Here is a 22,662-nt window from a genome sequence, read left to right as displayed (position 1 = left end):
AAATCTGACTTGATGCAGCCTGGAATCATAAATCATATACTGTGTTCATTCATTTGGCCAGAGCAGCACGGCTCTGGTTTCTCCCAATGGTTTTTCTCCATTTCTGTCACCTGATGGAGTTTGGGTTCCTTTACCACTGTCGCCTTTGGCTTACTCATTCCAAATATGTCTTAGTCTTATCAATTCGACTGCACTGACACTATCAGAGAACAAAATTTTAACTGAACTGAGCTGGATACTGACACTATTGCTTTAAAGCTGAATCTTATTTGTTTCCTAATTGATGAATTTTGCTACATCAAAATGGTTATCGAACTGAACTGAATCAACATTGAATTGACGAGCTGAATAACAACACTATTATCTTCTGTAGAGCTGCTTTACGACAGAATCTGTCTCATATTTGATGAAGTTTGCATCATTGATTCTGTTATTTTCCTGTTTATTACTGTGAAGCTGATTTGAAACAATCTGTATTGTATAAAGCGCTATAGAAATAAAAGTGACTGGACTTGACATTGTATATCAATCACACATAATGCCAATTAAATTAAACAGTCTAGTAGCTGATAAAAAAAATGCCACAATGACTGATGATAAAAAAGCTAAATAAAGAAGTAAATAACTCAAGTGAACAGTTAAGACACATAAGCTAATATATTTAAGCAAATATATTTAAGACAAATAAGCTATATCAGGCTTACAATTTATGATGCTTGTTTTCTGAGTTGATTATTAGGGTACTGGATCTTGTTAGTTAAAGTGATATTACACAAAATGACTAAATATATTCAATTGTGATACTTCGACAAAAGAAAAAATAGTGATTTTAATGTTTTTATCCACTAAGACACATATGATGGGTACATGACCATTACTGCATAGGCGGAACTATAGATTTGACGGAACATTTTCTGAACGGAACAGTAATGAGACGCACCGCAAACACTTCCTAATAACACAGCTCGATCATTCATTACATATAAAACGAACCAAAACATTCCACTTTTTCATGTAGCTTTGGCATATGGCTTCAACCATGATTCCGTACACTGTCAATATTAAATTGGCTGCAAGAACACTGACCGGAACCGTTAATTTACAGAACAAGACAGCAGTGGACTGGTGAGTAGCTTTAGCTTCTGCAGACTGTCAACACACACAGTTATGAGTCTAACACACACAGATGGACATCAACAACACGTTGCTTTCGTAGACATATTATGTATATATATATATATATATATATATATATATATATATATATATATATATATATATATATATATATATATATATTAGTATTAAGTGTCTTACAGTCATCAGAAGTTAGTGCTAATAAACAGTGTTTAATATTACAAGATTACACACATGACATGACAACACTCATGAAAAAAAAGATTTCCCAATTGTCTTGTTTCAAGCTTCTTGTTTTTTAACTGATTGCTCCAGATCTTTGCTTAATTTTTTTTATTATACTGTTATAGAAAACTATGTAAAGTTTTGATGAAGTAGATTATTGTTACAGTGAAGTCAGTGTAGATTGCAGCACACACACATCTCTTATTTATTGTTTGCTTCAGTTTACACTGAAAATATGCTTGTATGACTCTGGTGGGATAATACACACACACATAAACGTGTTTTGTTTGGCATTTCTTGTAAGGTTTTTGTTGTGTATGAGGCTGTCAGCAGTGTTTGAGCCTCAGGTTACTGCAGCAGGGATGTTCCTGTAATAAGTTAATGTCAGTTTACTCTTTTCAATAGTAGCATCGACAGATAACTGTGCCATCTTTAACAGACATGTTTGTCCCCCCTTGTTACTGGCCACTCTATTAATCATAATGCAAATTTTTTTGTTTTCAAATAATTAGGTTTTTTTTGTGTGTGTAACTTAACTCGGGGTTCCCACGGGTCACTTGGGTAAAGTTGGTTTTATATTCGCACATTCGGACTTCTGATAAATTCAGACTTTCCAATAAATGTGCTATAAATTAATTTTTGCGAATTTTAAGCAGCGACATGATATTGACAACCAACGATTGTCAACTTACAACATTTTTCACAGTCGATCAGAATTGGCAAGTATTGTTTTAATGGCATATTTACTTGTGAATGTCCACTGAATGTCCAATGTAGTGTGATTAACAAGGCTATTGAAGACGGATGTGCGAATGTGCGAATATAAAACCAACTTTACCCAAGTCCACGGGTCATGGATTTTCTGGAATATCATGGAATTTTAAATGGTCTATTCCAGACATTGAAAGTCAGGGAATTTTATTTATTTTTTGTCCAAGTTATGGAGTATCAGGGATTTTTGTTTGTCACTTTAAATTTTAGTTTCCATTTATCAAAATGTAATTTTCTATACCATTTTTTTTAATTGCATTGTTTCACTCGTTTTGTTATAGTTAGACTATTTTTTTATTTTTATTTTTTGATTTATAATTGATTTTGTCGTCTTGTAGCTATGTCACGTCTGGTTAGGACACATTAAGCTAAAAAAACGTAAGTTTTCACTGCACACGACATTAGGACACGAATGTCGCATTTCACCCACTAGTGGCAGTTGCACAGAATTTTCAAATTGGTTGTGCGCATTGTTTATAGAATGAATAAATATACATAAATTAATAAATGCACATTGGATAAACTACCAACATTACTTCTGAAGGAAAAATATTATGGGTTTCCAGGACTTAAATAATTAATAGTTATTAAATAATTATTTCAGATTTAAGTAATCATAACCATTTTACAGAAATAGCCTAATGTCAAACAGTCTAAGACGGTCTGCAAAAAATAAATGTGAAGAAATAAAAAGACTGAATGATGAACTTGATGACAAACAGAAAATCCTCTAGAGCGTTTAACCTGTGAAAGAATAAAAACTATACATTAAGTTCTGTAGAAATAATATAGAATAATGTGCATTTAAATAATAAAAAAATAAAAATAAAAAAAATGAATTAATAAAAAGTAGTGTTTAACTTAGTTTTGTACTAAAAACGTCTGTGTGAACAAGAAAATAAAACTTACAAATGGATGGATTGAAAAAAAATACTGTCTGTGGCTGATTTTGTCTGCTCAGTGTTTTTCCGTTCATTATAGGTCATGAAAATTCAGCTTTTATTCAGTGAAAGTCAGGGAAAACAAGGAATTTGGAATTTGGCTTGTTAATTTCATATTTAGAAATGTAATCCAACAGTATCCTACAATACCGTGTCTTTCATTGTCCTTTATTTTGTATTTCTTAATGGTGTGCTAGATGTCGTGTCAGTTTTATTCAGTGTGACTGGAAAAACATTGCTGCCTTGAAGTGCTCTAAAACCTTGAAAACCCAATTTAATCATATCTGTCTTTAGGTTATTTTGTTTGTCTGGTCTACTTCAACAGGCTTTGAGTTCTGGCTAAAATATATTTTCCTTTATGATGTGTATGTGATGTGTGGGGATAAACTAGGTGAATTTGAGGCTCTGACTTGCTTTTCTATCATTGAATATTGTTGTTTGGGGCTGCAAAGTATTGGAAAAAGACTGACGTTGCGATATTTTGTTTTTCTATGTTTATATATTGCAAAATTTGCAATATGAAATAGTGTTGTCAAAATAAACCGCAATAACAAGTCGGTACTGAAAGTTTAAAAATGTGACACTCTGAGCATTCTGATTCATAAAAACTTCTGATTGGCCATTGTGTTGATGCTGTCAACAGATATGTCTGTGATTGGCTACAGTGATCAGCGCTTCAAAAACATGTTGTAAATAGACATCAGTGACACTCTTCACCGAGTGCTTACACAGAAACACACAAGAGTGTTTGAAAGCTTTCAAATGCTCCCGTGCATTGATCACTGTAGACGTATCTGAGAGTGTGTGAACACAAAGGCCAATCAGATGTTATGAATCCACTTAACAGCGCTCAAAGCATCACATTTTTAAGATTTCAGTACCGACTTGGTATTGCGGTTGGCACTTTTGACAACACTATGGTTGTCAAAAAACAGGTTCACTAGATGCCTTGAATAGCTCTATTTGAAAAGAATGAATCATTCTAGGATGATGGGGTTGATTTTGTAGGTGAGTGAATCTGCATAGAAAATAATAAACAAATAAGGCTACAAGCATAGATAAATACAATAGAACAAAGATACAAATGAAATGAACAGTAAAATAACTCTGCATAGTCTTCACTGTATAAATTAAATATTAATCTTTGTTAAAGCTACAAAAGTCATTTTCTCTTTGTATTTTGCTGTTTAACATTAATGATACAGACAGCAGTGGGCATATTAAACTGCTGTCACTTTAAGACTGACTACACGGATCCAATATAACAATATGCATCTGTTTTCTTTCTCAATTGTTTATGTTCACTTAAGCCATAAGCGACTGTGTTTACAAGGATACTCGCCGAGACAGCATTTTGACATAATTTTGTGTGTTTGTGTCCGTTCAAGCACAAATAGACTCAAAAGAGAATAGAATTCGGTGTTTGCATGTGGTCTGCGTGGCTCTGTTGCACTTAATTGGTTTAAAATCACTTGAATGTTGAAACTGACAGGACATAAAAGACATGCAAATGATAAACTTTCATTCTATGATGGTTAAACTTTGCAGTTAATCTGAGAATCATGTGATCCGACGTCCGAGCGGATCACATATCAATTACGATCCCTATATTTGACAATTGGCAAACCGCAATATGATATCAGTGTTAAAATAATATCATGCAGCCCTATTGTTGATTCATGCATTTAAAAAAAAAATTATTATATATAATATATATATATATATATATATATATATATATATATATATATATATATATATATATATACATACATACATACATACATACATACATACAGTCAAACCAAAAAATTATTCAGACACTAGATATAATTTTTTTAATATATATTTTTTTACTAGTGGGTGCAGGACACTATAGTTTATTTATGTAAGTGAGGATAGCCAAATAAAGTAAACTGTGACATTATTATACCCAAAAATTCTTCACACAGTGGACTACCAGTAAAACTGATAAAAATTTGGGACCAAAAATTATTCAGACACTTTGAACATACCATGTTTTGCTTAAGTGTTATCTGACGATTAATGTTTTCTGACACAGTTTAACTCTGAGATCTTGTCATATTTTATTACCAATTTTTTAACTATAGTGAATATACTGTAATAATGAATGAAATGATCAAAATTACAAAAAATGCTGTGTGAGAGTGGAACCTGAGCGCTGAACACTGAGGGGCAAAAAAAATGCTAGTAACCTTAAAATAATCTTAAATTTGTTGAGTCTCATGAAACATGTTAATAAAGTGTCTGAGTCATATTTAAACTTACTGTAAAATCAAGGAAATTTTGTTTAAAGAAAATGAGAATGATTTATAGGACCTTTAAATTTTTTTTGTATTGTGATTTCTAATTTCCTGTAATGTGAAAAAAAAAAAAAAAAAAAAAACATGATGTAGGCTTTTATTATATCAAATTTAGTAAATGTATTTATACATTCACCTTTCAAAATTGTTGGATTCACCATGGTACTGTTTTCATCTTCCTTATCCGTTTTGTCTCTCTCTTTAATCAGGGGATGGCAGGGTCTGATCGCTCAAGGCTGTCACTCTAGTATCCTCATCATTGACCCAAATACAGCTCAGACCATTCAGGTCCTGGAGAGACACAAAGCCAATGTGGTCAAGGTGGGTTTTAAATATATGTTCTTCCATTTGTCACACACTGTCATGGTCACACATTGTTCGGCTGACCAAAACTGAATGCTGAATAGTAGATGTGTGCTTTCCTTGGTTAATTTGCTGAAATTCTGACGGAATTTTCACCATCAGCGAAGCTTTTGTTAACCATGGTAACAAGAATCACGGAAAAGGCTGTCTACACCCCTGACTGTCTAAAGCATTACAAGTGACATAAATGACAAAAGTTGGTTTCCCTACACTCTCAGTGAACAAGTGTTCCCATGGTTACAGACCTGGGAATAGGACGGAATTAGGTGTGGGTGATATGACCAAAATCTTATTTCATGATTTAAAAAAAAAAAAATATATATATATATGTATTTATTTTTATTTTTTTAATTTTCACTATAACAATACAACCATATATAGTTTTTTTTTTTTGGTTATTAAAAATAAGAACAAATAAGCAAATTACAAACAGGAAAAATACAGTAGAACAAAGATAGAACTTAATTAAACTAAGTTTTTCAAGTACAGTAGGTTTATTTAACGTCATGTAGTAAGAAATACTACAGAAATTAAATAATCAAATGTAAAAATAAAACTGCATAGTCTTCACTGTATGAATTAAATATAATTTGATTCTCATTGAAAATAGTAAAGATATAAATTGTTCAGTCAAGAGTTGCTGTGTCCCAGTTCGCCTACTTATTCTATGACCTAAAAGTATGTTCTGTTTTTGTAAAAAAAAAAAAAAAAAAAGAAAGAAAAAAAAGTACATACTTTGAGTGTGTAGCAGAGGAGTTGGCAAGCTTTGGGACATACACTACTTCATCGTAATTTCGACACTCTTGCACTTAGTTGTGCATCCTGTCATCCTGTCAAGTGACATTCATTTTTATTTAAGTTTTTACCGTATCGGAGAGAAAAGCAGCATGTTGATCTGCCGGTCGTGGGTCTTTCCTGTGGAGACTCTCCTCATGTGTTTGCCTAATGATGCATTTAAGTTAATGACCAAAAATATCTTTATAAATGTTCACAATGTTGTTGCAGATAAAATATAATGTGGATAACATTGAATACACTTTTTTTTTTTTTTTTTTTTAACTGATTTTTAATCACTCAAACCCCTTTATCTAAAGCTCTCCACTCAACCATCGGTTTTGCACATCTGTCATGTTTGTAGTTTTTAAACATTTTATTTATGTTTGTAGTCCTAATCGAATCCTTGTCCAAAACACAATGGGTTTTGGGTAATATTTACATTAGAGTGTGCACAGATCTACACTTCAGATTCTAACTGGAAATAGTAAACCATCCTGGTTATCTTTGAAATACTCATTTCAACATACTACGATTTGGGACACACTAATTCTAATTTCGAATACTATTTAGAACAGATAATATGTGGATTGGGATGCAGCATTTGTCTTTTGTTGTTTGAACAACGAATTGACACAGATGGCAGCAGATATATTAAGGCCCCCGAAATATCACTGCAAAGTTCTTTTTCAAACACATACACACAAATCACGCATAAAGTGAATGAAACTGTAACATAACAGAGGAATGAAGCTATGAAAAGAGTCATTTAACCAGCTGAAAGAATCACCGGTTTTGTATTATATAGCACCTTTGTTAACAAAGGGGTTTCACAACCCAACTAACTGAAGTTCGGTCTGATGTTGCTGAAGTTGTTATTTTCTTCCCCGTTAAATGAAGAAATATTGGCAAATTTCCGCTGTTAATTTGACTCTGTTGTGGTCGATGAAGTTGCGTATGTCTTGCTGATGAGGCCTCTGGGCCAGGTGAGGTCTCATGTGAACAGCATTCAGTAGATGCAGCAAGAGCACAGAGGAAACTTTGTGTTGGCTTTTAAGTGTAACTGAAACACCCCTGGAGTTTTGGCTTGACAAATGAGAAAGGTGCAGTTTCCAAGCAGGAAAGTTCCTTTGTTTAGAAGTTGACTCATTTGCATGATCACAGAGTTCTGGTAGTTATAAGCTCTGATTAATATAACAATCATTCAGTGCATTCTATGTGTAATGTCAGTAATGTCCACCAATGTGTGAGTCATTAAACGGCGATTATTTTGATAGGAGAAACCACACAGATGGGGCTACATTTAAAGGTTAGTTCCCCCACAATGAAAATTTTGTCATTAATTACTCATTCCTCACTCGTTCATTTTTGGAACACATATTTTTGATGAAATCCGAGATCTCTCTGACAGACATCAATTTAATTACCACTGTCAAGGTCCAGAAAGGTATTAAAGACATCGTTAAAACAGTCGACGTGACTACAGTGGTGCAACTTTAATTTTATGAAGCGACGAGAATACTTTTTTGTGCGCAAAAACAAAACAAAAATAACAACTTTATTCAACAATCTCTTCTCTTCCCTGTCAGACTCCTACGCAGTTGACGTAGTAAACACAGTGCAGGGCTTCCGTGTTCTGCGTCATCATCACATGCATGAGACGTGTTGCTCACGTGTATAGCATCGGCTAATAATGAGCCGACATTTGGACGTAAACACGGAAGCGCTGCACTGTGTTAATTACGTCAACAGTTTAGACTTGTGCCGATATTCGGTAATGCGATAAATCGCGATAATGAATATGCACGATATTGTAATTGTGGGCAATACCGTAAATAATAATTTGTTACCAATTATTATTTTTTTATAAGGCAATTAAGAATACTTTACCCATCAATCGTATAAAATGCACAACACCGCTGTATTCTGCGTAAAAAGGACACGCGCTCAGATGTAAACAATCCCAACGTGCACGAGAAGCACATGGCGGAACCAGTGAAGGAGACGAGCTGAATGAATGTGCGCGTTCACTCTCTGACAGCAGCATGCAGCTGTTACCACGGAAACCGTGCAAACAAAGTAACTGCGCTAGTGAAGTTTTTAAAATGCTTCAAACAGCCATTCATTTTTTTGTAATCTCAGTGTTGTTCATCACAGCACCAAATACTGAATACTTAAAAAAGACATAAAAGGATATTTATTTTCAAACCTAAACATTGTTATTTATTGTTATTTTAATCTGTACTACAACATGCCCTAATGATTAGAAATGTTCTGATTATTTGTTATTGTTCAGTAAAACTTTGAGACATACGGCTTCATTATTTAACATGTTAATTCATTATCACTAAACTGACAATAAAAATACTTATAAAGTATTAATTATTATTAATTAATGTTAATTTCTTAGTTACTATTTAATAACATTACTAAAATCAAAATAACTTATTTAATGGACCTGAGATAAAACTAACAATGATCAGTTGTGTTTCTAAACTAACATTAACAAAAAATAACACTTTCTGTAACAAATGTAGCTATTGCTCACTCTTAGTTAATGCATTAAATAAAGTGTTATCTGTTGTTCTTTATAGCCTAATTCTTTTGCATTTTAATCTGTTTGAAAATTTCAGTCAGAGTTGTTTTTGTTTTATTGCAAAAAGAGTTCTTAAACCTGTTAAACTATGACAAAAAATGGTTTTGCAACTTATTTTAATACCGTGATAAAAGCTTCATCAATTAATCGAAACATGAAAATTTGATGCCGTCACATGCCTAAAACAATCAGAAAAGTACATTTACAAGTCGAGAAAATAAGAGAAGCACAAACACAGACATCCACATCCATCCTGCACCCATAGGCAGATATAGATAAATATATAATCAAACAAAAGAATGCATGCATATATTTGCTAAATATAATAAAAATATTAATAAGTTACAAATCAGCAAAGACAGTTGGTGTATTCTTGACAAAACTGAATAGAGATCCCAAACTTGGAACCTGTTAGTGCAAAATTAATTTTTGTGTATATAGAAAAGACACCAGTTCTTCAAACCATGAGAAAGTAGGAGGAGATTTAGAGGACTTCCAGTGCAGTAGAATTCACCAATCAGTGAGGCAAATGCTAGAACATTAGTGCATTTCTTAGTGTGTTATCTAGAAACACTGGAACAGCAAAAATAGCAATACAAAATAGCAAAGAACATGGTTTGGAGAAAATATTAATGTTAGAAGACCAAAATTCCTCCATCTCATGTCAGTGTGATTGGCAGGAATCTGTACCTGGAAATAACTTGCTTAGTTTGACATTTGTAAAATGAGTTCTATGGAAAATTCAATCTATGGATTGAATCAAGGTTAGGCTGATACAGGATGATAAAGAATTAACCCTGCCGACAGCATTTTCCCACCGTTCCTGATCCAAACTACGTCCAAGTTCTTTCTCCCATTGATGTTTAAACTGAGAGGTAGATGGCAAAACAGAAGGAAGAATTTAGTTGTATAAAATAGTTATATATACATTTCTCTATTACGCAGTTCTCATATAGAGAAGGTTCAGACAAATCTGGAAAAAAAGGACATACAGAGAATGAACAAAATAATGCACTTGGAAAAAAAAAACTTAAACAAATTAGACTGCAGTATATTAAATTTCTCTGCAAGGTCAGACAAAGATACAAAAACTCGATCAATGAATAGATCAGAAAAACATGAGTCCTCTCTTTTTCCATAGAACAAAAGCCGTGAGTGCCCAAACAAATGACTCTTGCAAACAGGACCATAGAGAGAAGAAGCAGCAAGAATAAAAATTTTGCTTAAATTGCCTCCAAATCCTAAGAGAGGAGCAGTCAACCAAATTTATAGTGTAATTTGAGGGATGACTAGATAGGACTGTGCTTCTATATGGGGGGAATTACTGCATACCAACTGTGAATTTTGCTAATATTTGCCACCCAGTAGTAAATAAAAAAAAATTAAGCAAAGCCAGACCCCCTTCTTTTTTGTGTCTCTGCAGATTTGATTTTACTCGCGTCTGACCTCAACGGACTGAAAAGATTTCCACGTCAAAGAAGCCACACCCAGCTTTTACATAATCGCCATAGACCAATGGTAGTTAAAAAGGTGTTTACCAGTCAAAGCAAACTTTTCCCAAAGAATTGCTTTGGTGAGCCGGTTTGAACTCCCAAAGCAAACTCTTTGGCTTGATTTTGTTACAAATGACGTCACACTTGTTTGTTTTTTTTAGTTTTGCTCAGTTTTTACATAGGGCCTTCACACAGTGAAGACTGCTGTCACTTTAAGACCTAATGCACAATCTGAATATATGGACACACATACGATTTTTCATTTGTTCACTTAGTCACCATGAAATCAAAATTGACAGTTCTTATTTTTGTGGAATATTGCAGTATTTATTATAACTGATTTATCTGTGCAGATCATTATTTTTTAAACTCATGTGAATTCCTCGCTCTTGCAGCAACGTCTCTTCTCTGATAATGTGTTTACTGGAGTGAGGGCGGGGCAACCTGTCATTCACATGATATCGACCAATAGCAAACCACAACCATCCAAAATCAATTCCCACCCTAAATTTTTTTTCTTGCTTGAGAAGCCATTTCACTTATACAAGATATGGCCATTTTGACATAATTGTGTGTGTATTTAACCATTCAAGCCGCAAAAAAAAACTGAATTCGGGATCACATGGCACAGCCGACTCCACTGTACAAAAAACACTGAACAAATGAACATAGTCATAATTCAACATAAAAAAATTAAAAACACTATAAAAATACATGATATTTCTGGCCATCGCAGACAGCAGCAGCGTTTTACAGTGTAATGGTGCAGTGCTGACTGAGTATCTGTAGTTTATTTAAGCTGGTCTGTGTGGCCGCAGGCTGCTTGACTCATGAGTTATAGCCTGCATTTACCAGCAGTAGGGTGCCCTGCTCTCTGCCTTTGTTTTCCATCCCTGCTGTGCGCTTTAATCTTTTACACCATGTGACCACCACCAAAGCTGCAAAAATGCAGGCATATCCACTTTATTTTGCAACATGGAAGTAAAATATTTTCGGTGAATGTGTGAGAATTGATTTATTAGCCGCTATAGGGAAATGAGGAGAAGAAAAACAAAGTGCGGTAAATGGTAAAACTGTTTGCGTTACAAATCAATGTTTATGATTGACAATAATTTAAAATAATATGATAAGAAATAACAGTTTGCAATATCAAGCTGTTTTGTAAAGCTAAAAATAAGTGGAAGTGAATGACACTGGAAGCCTTAAACGTTTAAGTTGTAAATGTTAAATTAAAAATAAGGTGGATAAATGCAAATGAAGTAACATTAAATATACTACATTTACTCTGATGTATTCATCTTTAGCACTTGCATTTTATTGGTTTGCACATCATCCATTCCCTAGGGATTGCGTTGTTGTAACTTGTGTCTGGGATTTTAATTTTTACCATCTGATGTTTAAAATCTGAACATCTTATCAACCTTATCAGTTTTACAGAATGTTCTACTTCAGTGTGCCATGGGAAGTCAAACTAACTTTACTGTACATTTTCTTATTTTGAGATTTATTTTATCTCCTACTCCTTAACAATTCATCAAGCTCTTAATGATTTCAGCCTTGTGATGTCTTAGAATATCTGAAGGCCAGGTTTTTCCCTGTCAATCATCATTAGAACACATTTTACATGTGGAAAATTGTGATTGTGATTGTTTGGTCAGTGATTCAAGAATGTCAAGACTTTAAAGCTCTTGATTGTACTTGCCCTTTATAAAAAAAGTAATTTATTGTAATTGTTTAACTAGCATTTGTTACAATAAGACTATACTTACAGGTAAGACCACTGATGGCTTCTCATTATCATGCTTTTTTTCTTTTTAATCTATAGCATTTGTTATGAAAATGCAAATTCCCGCGATAAACCTCTGGGATTTTGGAGCACCTACTTGTAACAGTAGGTCAACATACCTATTGCGTAATTTGCGTTCTTTAAAGGTGCCATTGAACATTTTTTTTACAAGATGTAATATAAGTCTAAGTCTAATACATTTTTTTTAACTGCCTATGTTGGGGCATAATTAGAAATGCACCAATTCAGGCTGCGGCCCCTTTAATTCCTCATGCTCTCCACCCCCGGAGCTCGTGCTTGCCTTAAACAGCATTTACAAAGTTCAGACAGCTAATATAACCCTCAAAATGGATCTTTACAAAGTGTTCGTCATGCATGCTGCATGCATACATCAGATCATGTGAGTATAGTATTTATTTGGATGCTTACATTGATTCTGAATGAGTTTGATAGTGCTCCGTGGCTAAAGCTAACATTACACACTGTTGGAGAGATTTATAAAGAATGAAGTTGTTTATGAATTATACAGACTGCAAGTGTTTAGAAATGAAAATAGCGACGGCTCTCTTGTCTCCGTGAATACAGTAAGAAACAGTGGTAACTTTAACCTCATTTAACAGTACATTAGCAACATGCTAACGAAACATTTAGAAATACAATTTACAAATATCACTAAAAATATCATGATATCATGGATCATGTCTGTTATTATTGCTCCATCTGCCATTTTTCGCTATTTTACTTGCTTGCTTACCTAGTCTGATGATTCAGCTGTGCACAGATCCAGATGTTAATACTGGCTAATGCCTTGAACATGAGCTGGCATATGCAAAAATTGGGGGCGTACATATTAATGATCCCGACTGTTACGTAACAGTCGGTGTTATGTTGAGATTCGCCTGTTTCCTGGAGGTCTTTTAAACAAATGAGATTTATATAAGAAGGAGGAAACAATGGTGTTCGAGACTCACTGTATGTCATTTCCATGTACTGAACTCTTGTTATTCAATTATGCCAAGGTAAATTCAATTTTCCATTCAATGGCACCTTTAATTGATTCCCTGTCTTAATCTGCCCTCTAGTGGCTAATATCGAATGAGAAAATGCTGCTATCGTCACTTAGCGTAAATAGAACGCATCGCTATTTTCACTTAGTGTAAATAACATCTACAGCTATTTGCACTATAAATTATTATATTTATTAAAAGTATTATATGGAGGCTGTCTTATTGGGAGACCAAAAACCCACCCAACACCTTCCCCTAACCCTACCCAGTAAATATTTTTAATATTATTAAACAATTGTTAGGCAGGTTATTTCCACTTTTAGAATTATTTTCATTTTTATTGAAAATAAATGCCTTTCTGACGTGATATGTGATGGGGAAAATAGAGAAGAGCGAGCTCGGCAAAGGGCGGATTTGAAACCGCGGCGATCGCAGCAAAAGCTGGGACTGTGAGCCAGCACGCTACTGTTGTGCCACTTGTGCGTGTCTTTTATTAAGCTTGATATACAATGAGTTATGCCAAAATAATGACTTCATATTTCAAAATAATGACTTATGTCGAAATAACGACTTATTAGGTTGAAATAAAGAGATGTCGAAATAACGAGTTATGTCGAAATAACAAGATATGTTGAAATAGCGAGTTGTCAAAATAATGACTTATGATGAAATAACGACTTAATATCTCGAAATAACGATGTATTATGCCAAAATAACGAGAAAAGTTTCCTTTTTTTTCTCCCCACCATAAGCTTTCTTCTTTTTTTTCCATCATGCAGTTCAGGGCTTCCGTATAATATAACTATATAAGCCTAGTGAAAAAACTATACCCTTCCTAAAATTCTACAAGTTAGTAAAAATGTACCATGATAACTGTTACTTGAATAAATGATAACTTTGTGGCATGTTTGACTTTCTCCATAGCATTTTAAAGTAGTAAATTCTCAATAGATTTCAAAAAATTAAAATGGGTCTCATATTTTATCATCAACGTCTCGATAGGAATGGCTTGCACAAATCTTATCACTCTTGGTGTATATGGTGATTTGCTTATCAGTCTTATTGGCTTCAGACATTTTGTGTGGATAATTGGTCCTAGTTCAGTTCAGTTAGTTCAGTAATGTTTCCAATAACCATGGGGGGTTGTACTTGCTAGTTTTGGTTATTGGTGGGGGCTACCCCCCCCCCCCCATCCACCTACACCCCTGCGTACTACTCTATATTGAAAACTTTTTTTTCTTTTTTGTCCTGTTTTTACTGCATTAGGTCAAATGGTCCAGAGAAAACTACCACCACAGTCTCAGCTCACCCTACTCTCTGCGCCTGGCATCTGCGGATGCGGCAGGGAAGATCATTGTGTGGGATGTGGTGAGTGGTATGGCTCACTGTGAGATCCAGGAACACACCAAACCTATTCAGGGTAAGAATCCGTTTCACTAAGCTCATCTTCAAATAAACCATCTCTGTGCTGGTTGACCAAGAAATGGGGAAAACAAATTTTATATGAAGTATTTAATATACAGTATACAGACCAAATTTGGGACACACCTCTTAATTATTGAATTAAGACACATTTACAATCAGACAATCAGACACATTTCAGACACATTTACACAGACACATTCAGACACATTTACAGAGACACATCAGACAATCAGACACATTTACACAGTGTATAAAATCAAGCACCTAGCCATGCAGTCTGCATTTACAAACATTTGTTTGAAAAAAAAAAAAGGGTCATTCTGAAGAGCGCAGTGAATGCAAGTGTGATGCTATGATAGGATGTCATTAGGTGTGTGGCAAGATCTCGTGCCAACAGATCTTGCGAGATTAAAATGTCAGGAGATTTCTCGTTGAGGTGGAAAGCTATGACACAGTGGATAGAATATGCCACCGCTACGTTTACTTTACGCCTCCACTGTCATTTTGCTTTTTATAGAAATAAAAACCATTTAATTCAGTTGGGTCACTTCACTCCCATCCAGCTCATCTAACACAAGCTGCAGAGGAAGTCCAGCAGGAATCAGAGTTCACTGATCACATGACGAGAGTAAATGACGAGATGACTGACAAGACCATGGCGGAGGATTTGTTGCACAACAGAGTCTAAGCGTCTGACAAATGTCTTATCTTGTAGAATGTGCGCTCAGCACCGCCACTCCCTATTCACACAGTATGCATGATCACAGAAGTGAAAGTAAAATGCGCACGCATTCAAAAGTAAATTAATTTCACTGCGTTTTGAAAGCATCTTGCTGATGCATGCAAATATCTCCCAATGTGAAAGCTATCTTGGTCGTGTCGTTGTAACCGTCTCTCAGCTCTGTATCATGCTTGAAGAAAAATCTGGTCTCTGTTTGCACTTTGAATATTGAGAGAGTACTTTGATTATGGTTGCACTTATTGTTTGCACTTAATAAGACTAAGAGAAAACTGTTATTCATTTTTATCTATACTGTTTTTATTTCTATGATCATTTTGTGGAAAGGAGTTCAGTTAGGAGGTCAAAAGTTGTAGAAGCTCATAAATCATGTATAGTTCTCAGGTCTGAAGAGACTCATGAAATCATAAAGGAGAGAAGCCATTTAGTTGAGTTTGTGGCAAAATCTTTCACAGTGTTCGAGTATTGTTGTCTTTAATTGCATAGGGTAATTCATACTCAGAAAGTAGAATTGAAATGACATTTATTACTAGATGATTAGTTAAAACATTTCAAATGCACCTGCAGACTATTTTTCTAGTCATGTTTTTCGTCATTGAGGATTTCTTAAAAATACTGTGTAAAAATCTTCTCTCGTCTTGTTCTTTTGAACTCAGTTTCATGTCTCATCTCATGCGCTGTCTCGTCACACCCCAAGATAGATGCCACCTTTGCAATAAGTCAGTTTGTGAAATTTCATCTCTGCTAGATATCCCCAGTCAACTGTAAGAGATATTATTGGACAGTGGAAGCGTTTAGGTAAAGCAGCAATTCAGCCATGAAGCGGAAGACCACATAAACTCACAGAGTGAACTGGTCACCGAGTGCTGAGGTTCGTAGTGCATAAAAGTCGCCAACGTCTTGCTCATTCTATAGCTGTAGATTTCCAAACTTTCACTGCCATACCAGCACAAAAACTGTGCGGCGGGAGCATCATGGAATGGGTTTTCGTGGCTGAGCAGCTGCATGCAAGATTCACATCACAAAGTAAAATGCCAAGTGTCTGATGGAGTGGTGTAAAGCACACCGCCACTGGAGTCTGGAGCAGTGGAAACATGTTCTGTGGGGTGACGAATCACGCTTCTCTGTTTGGCAGTCTAATGGGGGTGAGTCTGGGTTTGGCGGATGCCAGGAGAACGTTACCTGCCTGACTGCATTGTGCCAACTGTAAAGTTTGGTGCTCTACTGGGGCAAAAAATTCCCACAGAAACACTTCAAAACCTTGGGTAAAGCTTTTCCAGAAGTGTGGAAACTTTATAGCTGCAAAAGTGTACCAACTCCACATTAATGTCTATGTATTTAGAATGCATCACTGTTGCTATTGAAGTCCCTGTTGGTCAGGTGTCCCAATATTTTTGTCCATATATTGTATATTAATCATATTATATATGATTTTATTTGATATTTATATAGACTACTAGTCAAAAGTAGTGGATTTGTATCATGAACTTCATCTGATAATGCTCTATGTATGGACTTGTAAATAAATGTATTGATCAAATTTATTTTGAAAAAAATATATTGAAAATTATGAATCTTTGGTGGAAAAAGTTACACACACAAGAACATTTACTCAGGGTTTGTAAAGGGTGCTTGAAGTACTTGAATTTGACTTTTTTAAATTTAAGTCCTGGAAAAACCCTTGAAAACAGCCATATTTATGAAAAGGTACTTGAAAAGTGCTTGAATTATTAAACAAAAGGGATACGATGGTTTTATTAATAAAACAATCTTTTCACACAAAATTAATGCTGCAGCCATCTTATATAGATACAGAGTCATTTTGCATGGCTATGAGCATGATATTGTTCATAAATATCCAAGTAAATAATACAGCTTTCATTCTTTAGGTCAATCATATATTCGTTGGGAAAAAATCAGTTTGAATAAGGAAAGCGATATGTTTGTCATATTATCCTTTCATTGGTTAAAGTTACCACAGTCATTGCATGTGTTGCACTCTATTTGTACCAATTTTTTGTTTTTATTAGTTTATTTTTATTTTTATTTATTTGTTATTTTATATTTATCTTTTTTAGAATTTGAAAGAATTGAAGATTTTTTTTTTCTCAGTACAGTAAAGAATGAGAATTTTTTTGTTTGTTTTTTTTTGCATTACTGTGATGAGAATTAGGACCAAATTTGTCAGTTGGTGGAAATTGTAAGAAAGCTTTATTTTCAAGCATAGTATAATTTTTTTAATTTGTTTTTGTGCCTGACATGTCCTTGAAAAGCTTTGTGAGATTAACTCCAGCTGAATTGGTCATTCCAGACTTACTCTTTTTTTATTGAAAGCTGTTGTACCACCAGTTTGTAATTTTTGTCAGACCCCTCTGTCTAGAAAATATATTTTGTTGGAATGTACTGCTTTGAATGTTACTAGGCAACGTTTTTACAAAAGAAGTTCTTTAATGGATGTTTTTAAAAATGTTTAATCAGGAATTATCTAATATTGAAATGAAAAATCTTATATAATGTTTGTTATATTTATGTGAGTTGGTTATCAGCTGTTGTTTTTTACTACTACAGTGCTAAGTCTGTTTATTTAATTATTTTTAATATATTGATCTTGCCATGAAAATAGCCATAGTGGCAATAACTAAAAAATAAACAAACTTCCAGAAAACAAAAGAATTAATTAATGCAAATATCTCCTCACTTGTGAACCTTGCATCAGATATGGACTGGCTGTGGGCTCAGGATGCTTCACGTGATCTTCTTCTGGCTATCCACCCTCCCAACTATATTGTTCTGTGGAATGGAGACACTGGGACCAAGCTGTGGAAGAAGAGCTATGCTGAGAACATCCTGTCTTTCTCCTTTGACCCCTTTGAGCCCTCCAATCTGGCATGTGTGTATTCTATCACATTTTTAATAGTAACTGGTGATGCGCACTTGCGTAGACAGTTATTAGTGATGTTCAAATTGCAAACTAATTGTTCTTTTGAGTTTATTTATTTCTTTGATATGTGCAAACTAATTCACACAGCTTGGACACTTTGTTGTAATGAAAAAAAAAAAAAAAATCTAACAAAAATTGAATTTTCTCACAAATCTTTCTCAATAATTAATCCCATTGTTATTTCTCACTCAATACAATGTTGGAATAACTTTAAAAATCACCAGTACTTTACTGAACCTTTCAACATTGCAGCACTGGTTGCAGTACCTGTGTTCAGTACCAAATGGAATTGTACATCCTGAATAAAAGTCATTATTAGTGCATAATATATGGTTTATTATATTTTAATGAAGTAACTATCCATTTGCTAAACTGTTTCTCTAATTTCTGCTGTTTATTCCTTCCTGTCTGTGTCATAGTGCTGACCAGTGAGGGTATAGTGTTCATCACAGATTTCTCTCACTCTAAACCGCCGGGCAGTGGAGGCAAGAAGGTTTATATTGCCAGTCCTCATTCCAGCCCCGCCCATAGCAAACCTGCTGCGGCTCAACCCACCGGTGCCAAGAAAGCCCTCAATAAGGTCAAAGTGCTCATCACCAATGAGAAACCCACGTGAGTCTAGCACACCCCTGTCCAAACACCATAGGATTCTCAGCAGCACATACTGAATGTTTGAATGACGATTTGAAAGAAGTTTCAAAGAGAGTTTTGAGTATTTCCAGTTTCCAGTATTTCCATTAGAAGTATGTTTGACCTTGTATTATCTTTGTTTTTAACTGGGTGGGAATGGGGCTGAAAAAGAGCTCAGGACCCTTGCTTAACTCAGTATTTTTAGTGTAAATAGTTGTTACATGCTATTTATACTTAGTGCAAATAGTGGCAGATACCATTTGCACCGCAGTGTATTATAGTATATTTTAATAAAACAGTATGCTCAATAATGTGCAATAATAACAACATATTCAGTGGATGTGAGTATATTTATTAAAATAATAAGTAAATGCTGCCTTATTAGGATATTACTTGCCCCGTCCCTAAAGCTCCTACCTGTTAGGAGAACAGAACCTGATGACACAATTAGTGTGACAACAACAAACCACAACTTGCTCCTCACCCCCACGTGTTCCAATACTCGTGCACGAGTATTGGAACACGAGTGTTTGTTTACCACCGGCATTCGTGAAATCTGAACAAAGGGTATGCTTAATTAACATTTTTCACTTGCATGTGATGTCCTTTTATTTTATTTTGCTTTTGCATTGGTCTGCGCTTTTAGAGACAAACAGTTAAAAGCAATATAAAGCTTGAGACCCCTGTGATCTGTTGAGCTTCATCTGAATATCTCTCCTGTCCAGCTGTTTCTGAATGTAAGATTGCATCCTGCATGACTGATCCGAGTCTTCTCTGTGATTTCTGCATCTTCATAAGCTTTAATATAATAATACATTTTGAAATGAAATATGTTATGCAGACCCAATGCTCTGCAGCTACAGGAACACTGTTTGCCTGCTAGATTAATGCACAGATAGAAGTGGGTTGAGGCAGATGCTTATTTTCAGCGAGAGTGGGGGATGGCCATGGATCTGTCTGACTGTCTCTGTCCTCTCTGACATTCAGTCAATCAAACTATATTTGTCTGTTTGATTCCTCCTGATTCATCTTTCTGATCTTCTTCCATCTATGTGCACATTGTTCTGCTCTATGATGTCAGTGGGAGTTTTTCATGTGGTTTTATACTCCATCGATCGTGTCTCTCGCTGTCTGAATGATAGGAGGTCTTAGTGGAGCACCTCGTCTCACTCTCCTTCTGTTCACTGCTTTCTTATTAGCAGTCGGGTTTCCCCAACCCACGTCCCATTGCCTCCTGCAGTTTGATTGATTCACCTTATTCCCAGCATTGATTTCCATCCTTTAAACTAGAAGAAAGCCCCCTTCAGATCTCATTAGTTTACCATTAGTCCTGCGGTATAGATGAAATGAATAGCGAGAGAGCAACAGACACAACTGTAGAGTGTATTTTAAAGGTGTTTTTTTGTTTTATAATTTTACTCTTTCCCTCTAAAGTCCACTTTTAATAGCAGTCAAGTTTTGCACCAAAAATAGTCATCATTTAGTTTTTCATGACCATTTTGCTCCCTCTTTCTGGCACTTACAGAAGCCTCTTCTGATGCTGCGTCCAAAATCGATTACTTCTCTAATAGCATGTGAAAAACAGCATTCCATGAGAGCAGTATGTTTGTAAAAAATGGATGACCGAATACTTTCGTTGAGATTCTCAAGTGTGCATTCAATGGACACTTTACTATCCCATGAGCTCACAGGAGGGGATTTATGAATTTAGGTGAAGCGACAAAACTGACCCTGGTAGGTCACATGATAATGACAACATGGTGGATGTAGTACATCTTGGGTTGCCACCTTCAGTGTGGCAAAATAAGGGACTTCCATTGACGCCAACCCCCCCTCAAGTAAAAAACAATCAAACAAAAAAACACTGGCTGACTTGAAGGACACAAATAAATGAGATAAAAACTGAATATTTCACCACATTACAACCTGACAGATAAAACATGGGGAAAAGTATGTGAATTTGTAACAGAATACATTTAATATTATTTTACATTTGATTATTTTATCAATCTTTATAGAATTCTATCAGGACATGCTTCAAAAAGTAATTCTGTCTGGAACAATTTATCACTTTTTAGACAATTCTGCAGCTGTTTCTTGGGTGGGATGAATTTTTAATGTTTAATTAATTTACTTAAATGTAATTTTTTTTTGTCCCTTTTCTTAAATTGTTTATGACAAGATTATTTATTAAGTAACCTAAGCGATAAAATATTAAATTTATTAAATTCAATTTTTTAGAATCTTAATAACATTCTAATAATAAGATATTTATAATCTTAATAGCAATCTAAATAACATTATTTATAATGTTAATTAATGATCTGTCTAAAAATGTCATTATTGTCTGTCTACCAAGCTCTGATAATGTATGGAATATTATATTAATAGATAATAATGTACTGTGAGGAACTGAAAATACTTTTCAGCAAACTGTGCAGTTCACCCTTATAACTTCCCCCCCACATGATCTTGAGACTCCAGCGCTATTGAAATATAAAGACACTAAAACGCACAAATGAGCATCTCTACTACTTATTTTGAAATTGATGTCTTTTTAATTGATATTAGTATTCTCCACACTGCAAAATCCTTGCAAAAAATGCAAAAATGTTTATTCAGCTGTGTTACTTACGCCTGTTACCCCTACTGGGTCATAGGCCGCCGACAAGGGTTCTCCAGGCATCCCGGTCCTGGGCCAGTCTCTCCAGCTGTCCCGACCTGTACTCTTGACATCGGCATCCAGGTCCCGGCTCCATCTGTTTCAGCCTCTCTTTCTTTTCCCTTGGGGGTTCCATGTCAAGGCTTGTCTAGTGATGTTGGAAGCCAGTTTACAGAGAGAGTGTGTCCTAACCTCCAGCGACGGTGGATGATCTCTTTGTCTGCTGGTTTTTGGCTTGTGCGCTGCCAGAGTTCCTGGTTGCTGATGGTATCGGGCCATCTGGAGAATGCGCCACAGACATGTTAATAAATGTCTGTATCTTTTTGGTGGTGGTTACAGTGGTCCTCCATTTTTCAGTGCCATAGAACAGAACTGACTTCACATTTGTGTTAAACACCCTAATCTTTGTTTTCATTGGCGTTGCTTCCATCCTGTTTATTTACGATGCTGCCAATTTATGTGAAGTCGTCCACGTCCTCTAGCGGTTCCCCTTCTAGCACGATGGGTGATGTGTTGGTAGCTGTGTAGACCTATGTAAAATGCAGGACAAATTGCATCCTATATTGATTTGATTGATTATATTCATACTACACACATTCATGCAAATAGAACATACTTTTTTAACGGTCGACTCGCGAAGCAAATTCAAATTCCAATGTATTACCTACTCAGACAGTGATTTTGTACGCACCATGAGTATTTCTCACTCACCACTACAGTGTGTTATGGATGGTTGTTAGGTGGACGGTTACTGGCTCAAGTCAAAACATTCTAGTTGATATGGCTTAGAAATTTTTGCCCATTTCATAATTCTAGGAAAATGATCGTAAGTCACAGAGTAATAGCAC

General features: G+C 35.0%; 1 protein-coding gene across 2 annotated transcripts in view; it reads left to right on the top strand.

Annotated features, from left to right (window-relative positions):
- Nucleotides 1-941: 941 nt before the first annotated feature.
- The window catches only part of wdr11 (WD repeat domain 11), a 108,279-nt gene continuing 86,558 nt past the window's right edge, over nucleotides 942-22,662 (top strand). For both annotated transcript variants that reach the window (XM_067386819.1, XM_067386818.1), the window contains exons 1-5: nucleotides 942-1,125; nucleotides 5,608-5,719; nucleotides 14,684-14,837; nucleotides 18,298-18,471; nucleotides 18,942-19,134. In XM_067386819.1, coding sequence (XP_067242920.1) covers nucleotides 1,028-1,125; nucleotides 5,608-5,719; nucleotides 14,684-14,837; nucleotides 18,298-18,471; nucleotides 18,942-19,134 — 731 coding nt within the window. In that variant the 5' untranslated portion in view covers nucleotides 942-1,027. The remainder of the gene's footprint in view (nucleotides 1,126-5,607; nucleotides 5,720-14,683; nucleotides 14,838-18,297; nucleotides 18,472-18,941; nucleotides 19,135-22,662) is intronic.

Source organism: Chanodichthys erythropterus, chromosome 5 (assembly GCF_024489055.1).
Source record: "Chanodichthys erythropterus isolate Z2021 chromosome 5, ASM2448905v1, whole genome shotgun sequence".
In the NCBI taxonomy this organism is placed as follows: Eukaryota; Metazoa; Chordata; class Actinopteri; order Cypriniformes; family Xenocyprididae; genus Chanodichthys; species Chanodichthys erythropterus.
The sequence above is the reverse complement of the archived record's forward strand: the minus strand, read 5'-3'. Positions and strand labels throughout refer to the sequence as shown.